Raw genomic sequence first — 14,851 nt, 5'->3', positions numbered from 1 at the left:
GGACTATAGAAACACCTGATGTAACGTTGGATACGACTATAGAAACACCTGATGTAACGTTAGATACGACTATAGAAACACCTGATGTAACGTTAGATACGACTATAGAAACACCTGATGTAACGTTGGATACGACTATAGAAACACCTGATGTAACGCCAGATATGACTATAGAAACACCTGATGTAACGTTGGATATGACTATAGAAACACCTGCTGTAACGTCAGGTAGGACTATAGAAACACCTGATGTAACGTCGGATACGACTATAGAAACACCTGATGTAACGTTGGATACGACTATAGAAACACCTGATGTAACGTCAGATAGGACTATAGAAACACCTGCTGTAAAGTTGGATACGACTATAGAAACACCTGCTGTAACGTCAGGTACGACTACAGAAACACCAGATGTAACGCCAGATATGACTATAGAAACACCTGATGTAACGTTGGATACGACTATAGAAACACCTGCTGTAACGTTGGATACGACTATAGAAACACCTGATGTAACGTTAGATACGACTATAGAAACACCTGCTGTAACGTCAGGTACGACTATAGAAACACCTGATGTAACGTTGGATATGACTATAGAAACACCTGCTGTAACGTCAGGTAGGACTATAGAAACACCTGCTGTAACGTCAGGTAGGACTATAGAAACACCTGATGTAACGTTGGATACGACTATAGAAACACCTGATGTAACGTTGGATACGACTATAGAAACACCTGATGTAACGTTGGATATGACTATAGAAACACCTGATGTAACGTCAGGTAGGACTATAGAAACACCTGATGTAACGTCAGGTAGGACTATAGAAACACCTGATGTAACGTCAGGTACGACTATAGAAACACCTGATGTAACGTTGGATACGACTATAGAAACACCTGATGTAACGTTGGATACGACTATAGAAACACCTGATGTAACGTTGGATACGACTATAGAAACACCTGATGTAACGTCAGGTACGACTATAGAAACACCTGATGTAACGTCAGGTACGACTATAGAAACACCTGATGTAACGTTGGATACGACTATAGAAACACCTGATGTAACGTTAGATATGACTATAGAAACACCTGATGTAACGTCAGGTACGACTATAGAAACACCTGATGTAACGTCAGGTATGACTATAGAAACACCTGATGTAACGTTGGATACGACTATAGAAACACCTGATGTAACGTTGGATATGACTATAGAAACACCTGATGTAACGTCAGGTAGGACTATAGAAACACCTGATGTAACGCCAGGTACGACTATAGAAACACCTGATGTAACGTTGGATACGACTATAGAAACACCTGATGTAACGTTAGATATGACTATAGAAACACCTGATGTAACGTCAGGTAGGACTATAGAAACACCTGATGTAACGTTGGATACGACTATAGAAACACCTGATGTAACGTCAGGTAGGACTATAGAAACACCTGATGTAACGTTAGATACGACTATAGAAACACCTGATGTAACGTGAGGTACGACTATAGAAACACCTGATGTAACGTTAGATACGACTATAGAAACACCTGATGTAACGTTAGATACGACTATAGAAACACCTGATGTAACGTTGGATACGACTATAGAAACACCTGATGTAACGCCAGATATGACTATAGAAACACCTGATGTAACGTTGGATATGACTATAGAAACACCTGCTGTAACGTCAGGTAGGACTATAGAAACACCTGATGTAACGTCGGATACGACTATAGAAACACCTGATGTAACGTTGGATACGACTATAGAAACACCTGATGTAACGTCAGATAGGACTATAGAAACACCTGCTGTAAAGTTGGATACGACTATAGAAACACCTGCTGTAACGTCAGGTACGACTATAGAAACACCTGATGTAACGTTGGATACGACTATAGAAACACCTGATGTAACGTTGGATATGACTATAGAAACACCTGCTGTAACGTCAGGTACGACTATAGAAACACCTGATGTAACGTTAGATACGACTATAGAAACACCTGCTGTAACGTCAGGTACGACTATAGAAACACCTGATGTAACGTCAGGTACGACTATAGAAACACCTGATGTAACGTCAGGTAGGACTATAGAAACACCTGATGTAACGTCAGGTATGACTATAGAAACACCTGATGTAACGTCAGGTAGGACTATAGAAACACCTGATGTAACGTTGGATACGACTATAGAAACACCTGATGTAACGTCAGGTACGACTATAGAAACACCTGATGTAACGTCAGGTAGGACTATAGAAACACCTGATGTAACGTTGGATACGACTATAGAAACACCTGATGTAACGTTGGATACGACTATAGAAACACCTGATGTAACGTCAGGTAGGACTATAGAAACACCTGATGTAACGTCAGGTACGACTATAGAAACACCTGATGTAACGTTAGATACGACTATAGAAACACCTGATGTAACGTTGGATACGACTATAGAAACACCTGATGTAACGTCAGGTAGGACTATAGAAACACCTGATGTAACGTTGGATACGACTATAGAAACACCTGATGTAACGTCAGGTAGGACTATAGAAACACCTGATGTAACGTTGGATACGACTATAGAAACACCTGATGTAACGTCAGGTAGGACTATAGAAACACCTGATGTAACGTCAGGTACGACTATAGAAACACCTGATGTAACGTCAGGTAGGACTATAGAAACACCTGATGTAACGTCAGGTACGACTATAGAAACACCTGATGTAACGTCAGGTACGACTATAGAAACACCTGATGTAACGTCAGGTACGACTATAGAAACACCTGATGTAATGTTAGATACGACTATAGAAACACCTGATGTAACGTCAGGTACGACTATAGAAACACCTGATGTAACGTTAGATACGACTATAGAAACACCTGATGTAACGTTGGATACGACTATAGAAACACCTGATGTAACGTCAGGTAGGACTATAGAAACACCTGATGTAACGTTGGATACGACTATAGAAACACCTGATGTAACGTCAGGTAGGACTATAGAAACACCTGATGTAACGTTGGATACGACTATAGAAACACCTGATGTAACGTCAGGTAGGACTATAGAAACACCTGATGTAACGTCAGGTACGACTATAGAAACACCTGATGTAACGTCAGGTAGGACTATAGAAACACCTGATGTAACGTCAGGTACGACTATAGAAACACCTGATGTAACGTCAGGTACGACTATAGAAACACCTGATGTAACGTCAGGTACGACTATAGAAACACCTGATGTAACGTCAGGTACGACTATAGAAACACCTGATGTAACGTCAGGTAGGACTATAGAAACACCTGATGTAACGTCAGGTACGACTATAGAAACACCTGATGTAACGTCAGGTACGACTATAGAAACACCTGATGTAATGTCAGGTACGACTATAGAAACACCTGATGTAACGTTAGATATGACTATAGAAACACCTGATGTAACGTCAGGTACGACTATAGAAACACCTGATGTTACGTTAGATATGACTATAGAAACACCTGATGTAACGTTGGATACGACTATAGAAACACCTGATGTAACGTCAGGTACGACTATAGAAACACCTGATGTAACGTCAGGTAGGACTATAGAAACACCTGATGTAACGTTGGATACGACTATAGAAACACCTGATGTAACGTTGGATACGACTATAGAAACACCTGATGTAACGTCAGGTAGGACTATAGAAACACCTGATGTAACGTCAGGTACGACTATAGAAACACCTGATGTAACGTTAGATACGACTATAGAAACACCTGATGTAACGTTGGATACGACTATAGAAACACCTGATGTAACGTCAGGTAGGACTATAGAAACACCTGATGTAACGTTGGATACGACTATAGAAACACCTGATGTAACGTCAGGTAGGACTATAGAAACACCTGATGTAACGTTGGATACGACTATAGAAACACCTGATGTAACGTCAGGTAGGACTATAGAAACACCTGATGTAACGTCAGGTAGGACTATAGAAACACCTGATGTAACGTCAGGTACGACTATAGAAACACCTGATGTAACGTCAGGTACGACTATAGAAACACCTGATGTAATGTCAGGTACGACTATAGAAACACCTGATGTAACGTTAGATATGACTATAGAAACACCTGATGTAACGTCAGGTAGGACTATAGAAACACCTGATGTAACGTTGGATACGACTATAGAAACACCTGATGTAACGTCAGGTAGGACTATAGAAACACCTGATGTAACGTTGGATACGACTATAGAAACACCTGATGTAACGTCAGGTAGGACTATAGAAACACCTGATGTAACGTTGGATACGACTATAGAAACACCTGATGTAACGTCAGGTAGGACTATAGAAACACCTGATGTAACGTCAGGTAGGACTATAGAAACACCTGATGTAACGTCAGGTACGACTATAGAAACACCTGATGTAACGTCAGGTACGACTATAGAAACACCTGATGTAATGTCAGGTACGACTATAGAAACACCTGATGTAACGTTAGATATGACTATAGAAACACCTGATGTAACGTCAGGTAGGACTATAGAAACACCTGATGTAACGTTGGATACGACTATAGAAACACCTGATGTAACGTCAGGTACGACTATAGAAACACCTGATGTAACGTCAGGTAGGACTATAGAAACACCTGATGTAACGTCAGGTACGACTATAGAAACACCTGATGTAACGTTAGATATGACTATAGAAACACCTGATGTAACGTCAGGTAGGACTATAGAAACACCTGATGTAACGTCAGGTACGACTATAGAAACACCTGATGTAACGTCAGGTACGACTATAGAAACACCTGATGTAACGTTAGATATGACTATAGAAACACCTGATGTAACGTTGGATACGACTATAGAAACACCTGATGTAACGTCAGGTACGACTATAGAAACACCTGATGTAACGTCAGGTAGGACTATAGAAACACCTGATGTAACGTTGGATACGACTATAGAAACACCTGATGTAACGTTGGATACGACTATAGAAACACCTGATGTAACGTCAGGTAGGACTATAGAAACACCTGATGTAACGTCAGGTACGACTATAGAAACACCTGATGTAACGTTAGATACGACTATAGAAACACCTGATGTAACGTTGGATACGACTATAGAAACACCTGATGTAACGTCAGGTAGGACTATAGAAACACCTGATGTAACGTTGGATACGACTATAGAAACACCTGATGTAACGTCAGGTAGGACTATAGAAACACCTGATGTAACGTTGGATACGACTATAGAAACACCTGATGTAACGTCAGGTAGGACTATAGAAACACCTGATGTAACGTCAGGTACGACTATAGAAACACCTGATGTAACGTCAGGTAGGACTATAGAAACACCTGATGTAACGTCAGGTACGACTATAGAAACACCTGATGTAACGTCAGGTACGACTATAGAAACACCTGATGTAATGTTGGATACGACTATAGAAACACCTGATGTAACGTTGGATACGACTATAGAAACACCTGATGTAACGTTGGATACGACTATAGAAACACCTGATGTAACGTCGGATACGACTATAGAAACACCTGATGTAACGTTGGATACGACTATAGAAACACCTGATGTAACGTCAGGTAGGACTATAGAAACACCTGATGTAACGTCAGGTACGACTATAGAAACACCTGATGTAACGTCAGGTAGGACTATAGAAACACCTGATGTAACGTCAGTTACGACTATAGAAACACCTGATGTAACGTCAGGTACGACTATAGAAACACCTGATGTAACGTCAGGTACGACTATAGAAACACCTGATGTAATGTTAGATACGACTATAGAAACACCTGATGTAACGTCAGGTACGACTATAGAAACACCTGATGTAACGTCAGGTACGACTATAGAAACACCTGATGTAACGTCAGGTACGACTATAGAAACACCTGATGTAACGTCAGGTAGGACTATAGAAACACCTGATGTAACGTCAGGTACGACTATAGAAACACCTGATGTAACGTCAGGTACGACTATAGAAACACCTGATGTAATGTCAGGTACGACTATAGAAACACCTGATGTAACGTTAGATATGACTATAGAAACACCTGATGTAACGTCAGGTAGGACTATAGAAACACCTGATGTAACGTCAGGTACGACTATAGAAACACCTGATGTAACGTCAGGTACGACTATAGAAACACCTGATGTAACGTTAGATATGACTATAGAAACACCTGATGTAACGTTGGATATGACTATAGAAACACCTGATGTAACGTCAGGTACGACTATAGAAACACCTGATGTAACGTCAGGTACGACTATAGAAACACCTGATGTAACGTCAGGTACGACTATAGAAACACCTGATGTAATGTTGGATACGACTATAGAAACACCTGATGTAATGTCAGGTACGACTAAGCTGTGCTTCTCTTTTCCTCATGAACTTTTATGTTGTTTTTGTTTTTGCCAGATTTGAATATGTATTCAGTTTGATAGTGGAGGTTACTAGATTTAACAGTAGAATCTCTCCAGCAGTGTGTTTGATAGTGGAGGTTACTAGATTTAACAGTAGAATGTCTCCAGCAGTGTGATTGATAGTGGAGGTTACTAGATTTAACAGTAGAATCTCTCCAGCAGTGTTTTTGATAGTGGAGGTTGATAGAAGTAACAGTTCAGACCGGTATCCCATTACAGTTTTTGTGTAGCGCCCAATGTTGTGTCCCCTCTTCCCCTCCCCCTCCTCCTCCTCATCCTCCTCTCTAATTTTTAGTCTTCTGTCTTTCTCGTTCTGTCTTTTTTACTCCGATTCCCCGGGGCCACATACACTGTCAATCTGCGTTAGGCTCTATTGGTCGGCCCGGCAACACAATATCTCCCCTCGGGAACGATCCGTGGTCACAATGTGGTCGACCTCCCGACAGTGGAAGTCAGGGGAGCCCGACTGAGGCTCCTCTTTCATGTCTGACCAGTTTGTGTGTGGTGACCCCAAGAGGGAGAGTTCTTGCGCACTAACTGCTAGTGGTTAGACTCTAACCAAGGAAAAATACACAGCAAACCAATTATAGGTCTTTATTGGACTGGAAGTTGGCCTCAAAATCCCCAAAGAGAAAGAAATGTGATTGTGCAGAGACATGGAGAGAGGGCAAAAGGAAAACTAGTAATTCAAAAGGGTTTATTTTAAGTCAGTGACTTAAGTAAGTTTAAACGTTTAAATGTAAGGGCATATGAGTAATGTGTGAAATCAAACCAATCAGACATAAAGGGTGTATTTCAGTGGGAACGTGACGCTCTGCCAAAATGTAACACGTTTCCGAGGAACGCTCGCGTAACAATGGCGTGAACGTGGCCTTGTGGGTCATAATTAGATTCTGCTGCTTCACTGTTTAGCATGGCCCACATCACCTTCTCTTTTTCTCCACATCATTCTGAGAAATGTATTTTTGGTGTTTTAGAGACATTTTAAACGCGATCCAGATTATTTTTTGTGTGGAGGGGGGGGGGGGGGGGGTTTGTGGAAACCTAATTCTTCTCTCGTATGGATTTCTTCAGTTTGGCGTTACAAATGTAGTTGACACCAGTCTTTATTTCATTTAGGATAACTGAGGCGGCGGTTAGGCTAGAAAGTCTTAATGATGCCCCTTGAATGTAACTGTAGTCATATAAGCCGTTTCTATTTTAATCCAACCCTTTCTGTTTTGATTTCATATCTATATTTGTCCTCTTCAATCATTTGTATTTAATGTGAACCTACTATAATTCAGTCCTAGAGTACCAATCATTTTATTCCGACTTGAAACACACTTTGTCAGTTTCTCTTTCTCTCTGTCTGTCTGTCAGTTTCTCTATATCTCTCTGTCTGTCTGTCTGTCTGTCAGTTTCTCTCTGTGTCTGTTTGTCTGTCAGTTTCTCTATATCTCTCTTTCTGTGATCTGTCTGTCTGTCAGTTTCTCAATATCTCTCTGTCTGTCTGTCAGTTTCTCTATATCTGTCTGTCTGTCTCTCAGTTTCTCTCTCTCTCTGTCTGTCTGTCTGTCTGTCAGTTTCTCTCTCTCTCTGTCTGTCTGTCAGTTTCTATCTCTTTCTGTCTGTATGTCTGTCTGTCAGTTTCTCTCTCTCTCTGCCTGTCTGTCAGTTTCTCTCTCTCAATTCAATTCAATTCAAGGGCTTTATTGGCATGGGAGACATGTGCTAACATTGCCAAAGCAAGTGAGGAGTGCCAGTTTCTCTCTCTCTCTCTCTGTCTGTCAGTTTCTCTCTCTGTCTGTCTGTCTGTCAGTTTCTCTCTCTCTCTGTCTGTCTGTCAGTTTCTCTATATCTCTCTGTCTGTCTGTCTGTGATCTGTCTGTCTGTCAGTTTCTCTCTCTGTCTGTCTGTCTGTCAGTTTCTCTCTCTCTCTCTGTCTGTCAGTTTCTCTCTCTCTCTGTCTGTCTGTCTGTCTGTCAGTTTCTCTATATCTCTCTGTCTGTCTGTCTGTGATCTGTCTGTCTGTCTGCCAGTTTCTCTCTCTCTCTCTCTCTCTCTCTGTCTGTCTGTCTGTCTGTCAGTCTGTCTGTCTGTCTGTCTGTCTGTCTGTCTGTCTGTCTGTCTGTCTGTCTGTCTGTCTGTCTGTCTTTGATCTGTATGTCTGTAATGTTTGTCTCTCTGATCTATCTGTCAGTCTGTGATCTGTCTGTCTGTCTGCCAGTTTCTCTCTCTCTCTCTGTCTGTCAGTCTGTTTCTCTGCCTGTTATCTGTCTGTTTCTCTCTCTGTGATCTGTCTGTCTTTTTCTCTGTCTGTCTGTCTTTGATCTGTCTGTCTGTCAGTCTGTCAGTCTGTCAGTCTGTCAGTCTGTCAGTCTGTCAGTCTGTCTGTCTGTCTGTCTGTCTGTCTTTGATCTGTCTGTCTGTCTTTGATCTGTCTGTCTGTGATGTTTGTCTATCTGATCTGCCTGTCAGTCTGTGATCTGTATGTCTGTCTGTGATCTGTCTGTCAGTCTGTGATGTGTCTGTCTGTCTGTGATCTGTCTGTCAGTCTGTGATGTTTCTGTCTGTCTGTGATCTGTCTATATGTGATCTTTCTGTCTGTCTTTGATCTGTCTGTCTGTCTGTCTTTGATCTGTCTGTCTTTGATCTGTCTGTCTGTCTTTGATCTGTCTATCTGTATGTCTGTGATGTTTGTCTGTCTGATCTATCTGTCAGTCTGTGGTCTGTCTGTCTGTCTGTCAGTCTGTGATCAGTCTGTGATATGTCTGTCTGTGATCTGTCTGTCTGTCTGTCAGTCTGTGATCTGTCTGTCTGTGATCTGTCTGTCAGTCTGTGATCTGTCTGTCAGTCTGTGATCTGTCTGTCAGTATGTGATCTGTCTGTCAGTATGTGATCTGTCTGTCTGTCAGTCTGTGATCTATCTGTCAGTCTGTGATCTGTCTGTCAGTCTGCCAGTTTCTCTCTCTCTCTCTGTCTGTCAGTCTGTTTCTCTGCCTGTTATCTGTCTGTTTCTCTCTCTGTGATCTGTCTGTCTTTTTCTCTGTCTGTCTGTCTTTGATCTGTCTGTCTGTCAGTCTGTCAGTCTGTCAGTCTGTCTGTCTGTCAGTCTGTCTGTCTGTCTGTCTGTCTGTCTGTCTGTCTTTGATCTGTCTGTCTGTCTTTGATCTGTCTGTCTGTGATGTTTGTCTATCTGATCTGCCTGTCAGTCTGTGATCTGTATGTCTGTCTGTGATCTGTCTGTCAGTCTGTGATGTGTCTGTCTGTCTGTGATCTGTCTGTCAGTCTGTGATGTTTCTGTCTGTCTGTGATCTGTCTATATGTGATCTTTCTGTCTGTCTTTGATCTGTCTGTCTGTCTGTCTTTGATCTGTCTGTCTTTGATCTGTCTGTCTGTCTTTGATCTGTCTATCTGTATGTCTGTGATGTTTGTCTGTCTGATCTATCTGTCAGTCTGTGGTCTGTCTGTCAGTCTGTGATCAGTCTGTGATATGTCTGTCTGTGATCTGTCTGTCTGTCTGTCAGTCTGTGATCTGTCTGTCTGTGATCTGTCTGTCAGTCTGTGATCTGTCTGTCAGTCTGTGATCTGTCTGTCAGTATGTGATCTGTCTGTCAGTATGTGATCTGTCTGTCTGTCAGTCTGTGATCTATCTGTCAGTCTGTGATCTGTCTGTCAGTCTGATCTGTCTGTCTGTCAGTCTGTGACCTGCCTGTCTGTCAGTCTGTGATCTGTCAGTCTGTGATCTGTCTGTGATCTGTGTTTGTGTCTCTCTCTCCCTGTTCATCTAACTGCCTCTGATCTTTCCTGCTGCTCTGGCTACCTGTATAATTGCTATCTTAATCTGGTTTTGTTTTGTGTGCGTGCGTGTGTTTGGGTGTGTGTGCTTGCGTACTTGCGTCTGTCTGCGTGTGTGTGTGTGTTCCAGACATCGATGAATGTAGCAGTGTGGAGAACCTGTGCCAGAGGAACGCTGACTGTATCAACAGCCCTGGGAGCTACCGCTGTGAATGCTCAGAGGGCTTCAATCTCTCCCCCATAGGAGCCTGCAACGGTGAGACAACAGACACTCCTCACAAATCCCACACATGCTACATCCCTCATGTACCCTATTCCCTACATATTTGCACTGAACAGGACTCATATGGCTCTGGTCAAAAGTAGTGCACTATATAGGGAATAGGGTCACATTTGGGATGTAAATGAAAGTGATTCTCACCAGTGTGTCTTTGTCCTGGTGTGACCTATCAGACCAGCTGTAGCCTTTTACTGCTAAAGTCCAGATGCACTGTGGACAGGCAGCGACCGCCAACACCATATTTACCCAATGTCTCGCCCCAGTGTGATCCTTGGCAGGCCCGGGGCTCTGCCTTGTAAAAGAGCACTTAGCTGCATGTCTGGAGGATTACCTAATGCACCCTGTGGGCTTGACCTGGTCTTATCTGGAGGATTACCTAGTGCACCCTGTGGTCTTGACCTGGTCTTATCTGGAGGATTACCTAATGCACCCTGTGGTCTTGACCTGGTCTTATCTGGAGGATTACCTAATGCACCCTGTGGTCTTGACCTCATCTTATCTGGAGGATTACCTAGTGCACCCTGTGGTCTTGACCTGGTCTTATCTGGAGGATTACCTAATGCACCCTGTGGTCTTGACCTGGTCTTATCTGGAGGATTACCTAGTGCACCCTGTGGCCTTGACCTGGTCTTATCTGGAGGATTACCTAATGCACCCTGTGGTCTTGACCTGGTCTTATCTGGAGGATTACCTAATGCACCCTGTGGTCTTGACCTGGTCTTATCTGGAGTATTACCTAATGCCCCCTGTGGTCTTGACATGGTCTTATTCCCCTCTCTCTCTCTCTCTCTCTTCTTCTTCTTCTCCTCCTACCGTTGGGAAGACCGCAACGAGTGTCTGGAGATCACCAACGTGTGTAGCCATGGCGAGTGTGTGGACATCCAGGGGGGCTACGAGTGCAGGTGCCACCACGGCTTCAAGGCTACGCCCAACCGCAAGATGTGCACGGGTGAGAGCTTTCTAGAAAACACTTCAGGCTCTCGCTTTCAATGGAGGCCAATGTAATCAATCAATGTAATGGCGGCAGGGTAGCCTAGTGGTTAGAGTGTTGGACTAGTAACTGAAAGGTTGCAAGTTCAAATCCCCTGAACTGACAAGGTACAAATCTGTCGTTCTGCCCCTGAACAGGCAGTTAACCCACTGTTCCTAGGCCGTCATTGAAAATAAGAAATTGTTCTTAACTGACTTGCCTAGTTAAATAAAGGTAAAATAAAGAAATAAATAATCAATCTCAAAATGGAGACCATTCCGAATACCATTTTCACTTTCTGTTTTGGAATATTGTGGTTGTCCTAAAATGTTTCTGGCCTTAGATATTTTTGGTTACTTTTAAGATCATGTCTCTGCACGCCATTTGAGATAATTGACTGAAATATTTTGTAGTGTTACAACATTATCATTTTAGTCGTACCTGTCTCCAGATGTCGACGAGTGCGAGCGGTTTCCTTGTCGCAACGGAACCTGCAAGAACACAGTGGGCTCCTTCAACTGTCTGTGTCACACCGGGTTTGAGTTCTCACACCACAACGACTGCATGGGTGAGCACCACTGTCCTCTGGTTCATCTAATGATTTCTGCCCCCCCCCCCTGTTCTAGGCATGTCCTTTGAGGTTTTACACCCTAAAATAAATACTTTATGACAAATACATTTTCAAAAATATCTTTAGAAATAAACCTGCAACCTAAAGGGCATCAACTTCTCTTTTTTGGAATATAACTTGTATTCACTCTTGTATTGATGTGCTGTTTTGTGTTGTGGTTGGCAGATATTGATGAGTGTCAGACATCCTTTGGCACGCTGTGCAGGAAAGGCCAGTGTATCAACAGTGTGGGCTCCTTCCAATGTCTGTGTGAGGAGGGCTACAAGCTAACCCCTGATGCCAAGAATTGTATGGGTAAGAACTGTCCTACTATACTGTATGGGTTATGATCTGTCCTACTCTACTGTATGGATAAGATCTGTCCTACTGTATAGATAAGAACTATCCTACTGTGTGGATAAGAACTGTCCTACTATACTGTATGGATAAGAACTGTCCTACTCTACTGTATAGATAAGAACTGTCCTACTATATAGATAAGAACTGTCCTACTGTATCGATAAGAACTGTCCTACTGTATAGATAAGAACGGTCCTACTGTATAGATAAGAACGGTCCTACTGTATAGATAAGAACTGTCCTACTGTGTAGATAAGAACTGTCCTACTGTATAGATAAGAACTGTCCTACTGTATGGATAAGAACTGTCCTACTGTATGGATAAGAACTGTCCTACTGTATAGATAATAACTGTCCTACTGTATAGATAAGAACTGTCCTACTGTGTAGATAAGAACTGTCCTACTGTATAGATAAGAACTGTCCTACTGTATGGATAAGAACTGTCCTACTGTATGGATAAGAACTGTCCTACTGTATAGATAAGAACTGTCCTACTGTATAGATACGAACGGTCCTACTGTATGGATAAGAACTGTCCTACTGTATGGATAAGAACTGTCCTACTGTATAGATAAGAACGGTCCTACTGTATAGATAAGAACTGTCCTACTGTGTAGATAAGAACTGTCCTACTGTATAGATAAGAACTGTCCTACTGTATGGATAAGAACTGTCCTACTGTATGGATAAGAACTGTCCTACTGTATAGATAAGAACGGTCCTACTGTATAGATAAGAACTGTCCTACTGTGTAGATAAGAACTGTCCTACTGTATAGATAAGAACGGTCCTACTGTATAGATAAGAACTGTCCTACTGTATAGATAAGAACTGTCCTACTGTATAGATAAGAACTGTCCTACTGTATAGATAAGAACTGTCCTACTCTACTGTATAGATAAGAACTGTCCTACTCTACTGTATAGATAAGAACAGTCCTACTATACTATATAGATACGATCTGTCCTACTCTACTGTATGGATAAGAACTGTCCTACTCTACTGTATAGATAAGAACTGTCCTACTCTACTGTATAGATAAGAACTGCCCTACTGTGTAGATAAGAACTGTCCTACTGTATAGATAAGAACTGTCCTACTCTACTGTATAGATAAGAACTGTCCTACTGTATAGATAAGAACTCTCCTACTGTATAGATAAGAACTGTCCTACTGTATAGATAAGAACTGTCCTACTCTACTGTATGTCGTTCACGGTGGTAGGCTACTTTAACATGAGGGGTACTCAGCTTCGTAACATATTTCTAATGTAATAAATATTATTCAATCTATTATTGGGATGATAGCTATTTTTGGTAACACTTAACAATGAGGTCACCTTTACCTGTGTTTTTAAATAGTTATTGTAAACTGTTACTGCTGTTTCTTAATGATTATTGCCATTAACCAAAGGTGAGTATGTCAAGGTATGATGGATAAAAAAAATTCAAAACATTTCCACGCTAAAGTTCTGATATTTTAACCTGGTGTTTCACACATTACCCTACTATTTGTCCTCCCAACTCGTTTCCTCATTTTCTCCAGATGTGAACGAGTGTATGATCTTCCCCGGGACCTGCACTCCTGGAACCTGCCAGAACCTGGACGGCACCTTCCGTTGTCTCTGTCCCCCGGGTTACATAGTCCAGAACGAGCAGTGTATAGGTGAGGTCTACATCCGCTACATAGTGGTTGGAAAAAATGTATTTGACCAAATACAATGCTTTTTCTCTGGTAACAAATTAACAACAGACTTTCTGGCATGCTTATAGAGAAGGGCACTCAACATGTACTGCACCGATACTAGTGATTGAGGATTGGTTGGAAGAAATTGATAATAAGAAGATTGTGGGAGCTGTACTGTTAGATTTCAGTGCAGCCTTTGATATTACTGACCATAAGCTGTTGTTGAGAAAACTTAAGTGCTATGGCTTTTCAACCTCTGCCATATCGTGGATTCAGAGCTATCTATCTAATAGAACTCAGAGGGTTTTATTTAATGGAAGCTTCTCTAAGGTCAAACATGTAAAGTGTGGTGTACCGCAGGGCAGCTTTCTAGGCCCTCTACTCTTTTCTATTTTTACCAATGACCTGCCACTGGCATTAAACAAAGCATGTGTGTCCATGTATGCTGATGATTCAACCATACACGCATCAGCAACCACAGCTAATGAAGTCACTGAAACCCTTGACAAAGAGTTGCAGTCTGTTTTTGGAATGGGTGGCCAGTAATAAACTGGTCCCGAACATCTCTAAAACTAAGAGCATTGTATTTGGTACAAATCATTCCCTAAGTTCTAGACCTCAGCTGAATCT

At 41.9% G+C, this 14,851-nt stretch overlaps 1 protein-coding gene across 1 annotated transcript in view; it reads left to right on the top strand.

Moving 5' to 3' along the window:
• The window catches only part of LOC139408287 (fibrillin 2a), a 231,743-nt gene that overhangs the window by 162,026 nt on the left and 54,866 nt on the right, over nucleotides 1–14,851 (top strand). Inside the window, exons 44-48 of the mRNA XM_071151997.1 lie at nucleotides 10,443–10,568; nucleotides 11,416–11,541; nucleotides 12,014–12,130; nucleotides 12,359–12,487; nucleotides 14,081–14,200. Of these exons, the coding sequence (XP_071008098.1) occupies nucleotides 10,443–10,568; nucleotides 11,416–11,541; nucleotides 12,014–12,130; nucleotides 12,359–12,487; nucleotides 14,081–14,200 (618 nt within the window). The remainder of the gene's footprint in view (nucleotides 1–10,442; nucleotides 10,569–11,415; nucleotides 11,542–12,013; nucleotides 12,131–12,358; nucleotides 12,488–14,080; nucleotides 14,201–14,851) is intronic.

The sequence above is a fragment of the Oncorhynchus clarkii genome, chromosome 5, assembly GCF_045791955.1.
Source record: "Oncorhynchus clarkii lewisi isolate Uvic-CL-2024 chromosome 5, UVic_Ocla_1.0, whole genome shotgun sequence".
In the NCBI taxonomy this organism is placed as follows: domain Eukaryota; kingdom Metazoa; phylum Chordata; class Actinopteri; order Salmoniformes; family Salmonidae; genus Oncorhynchus; species Oncorhynchus clarkii.
This window is presented reverse-complemented; position numbering and strand designations above follow the sequence as displayed.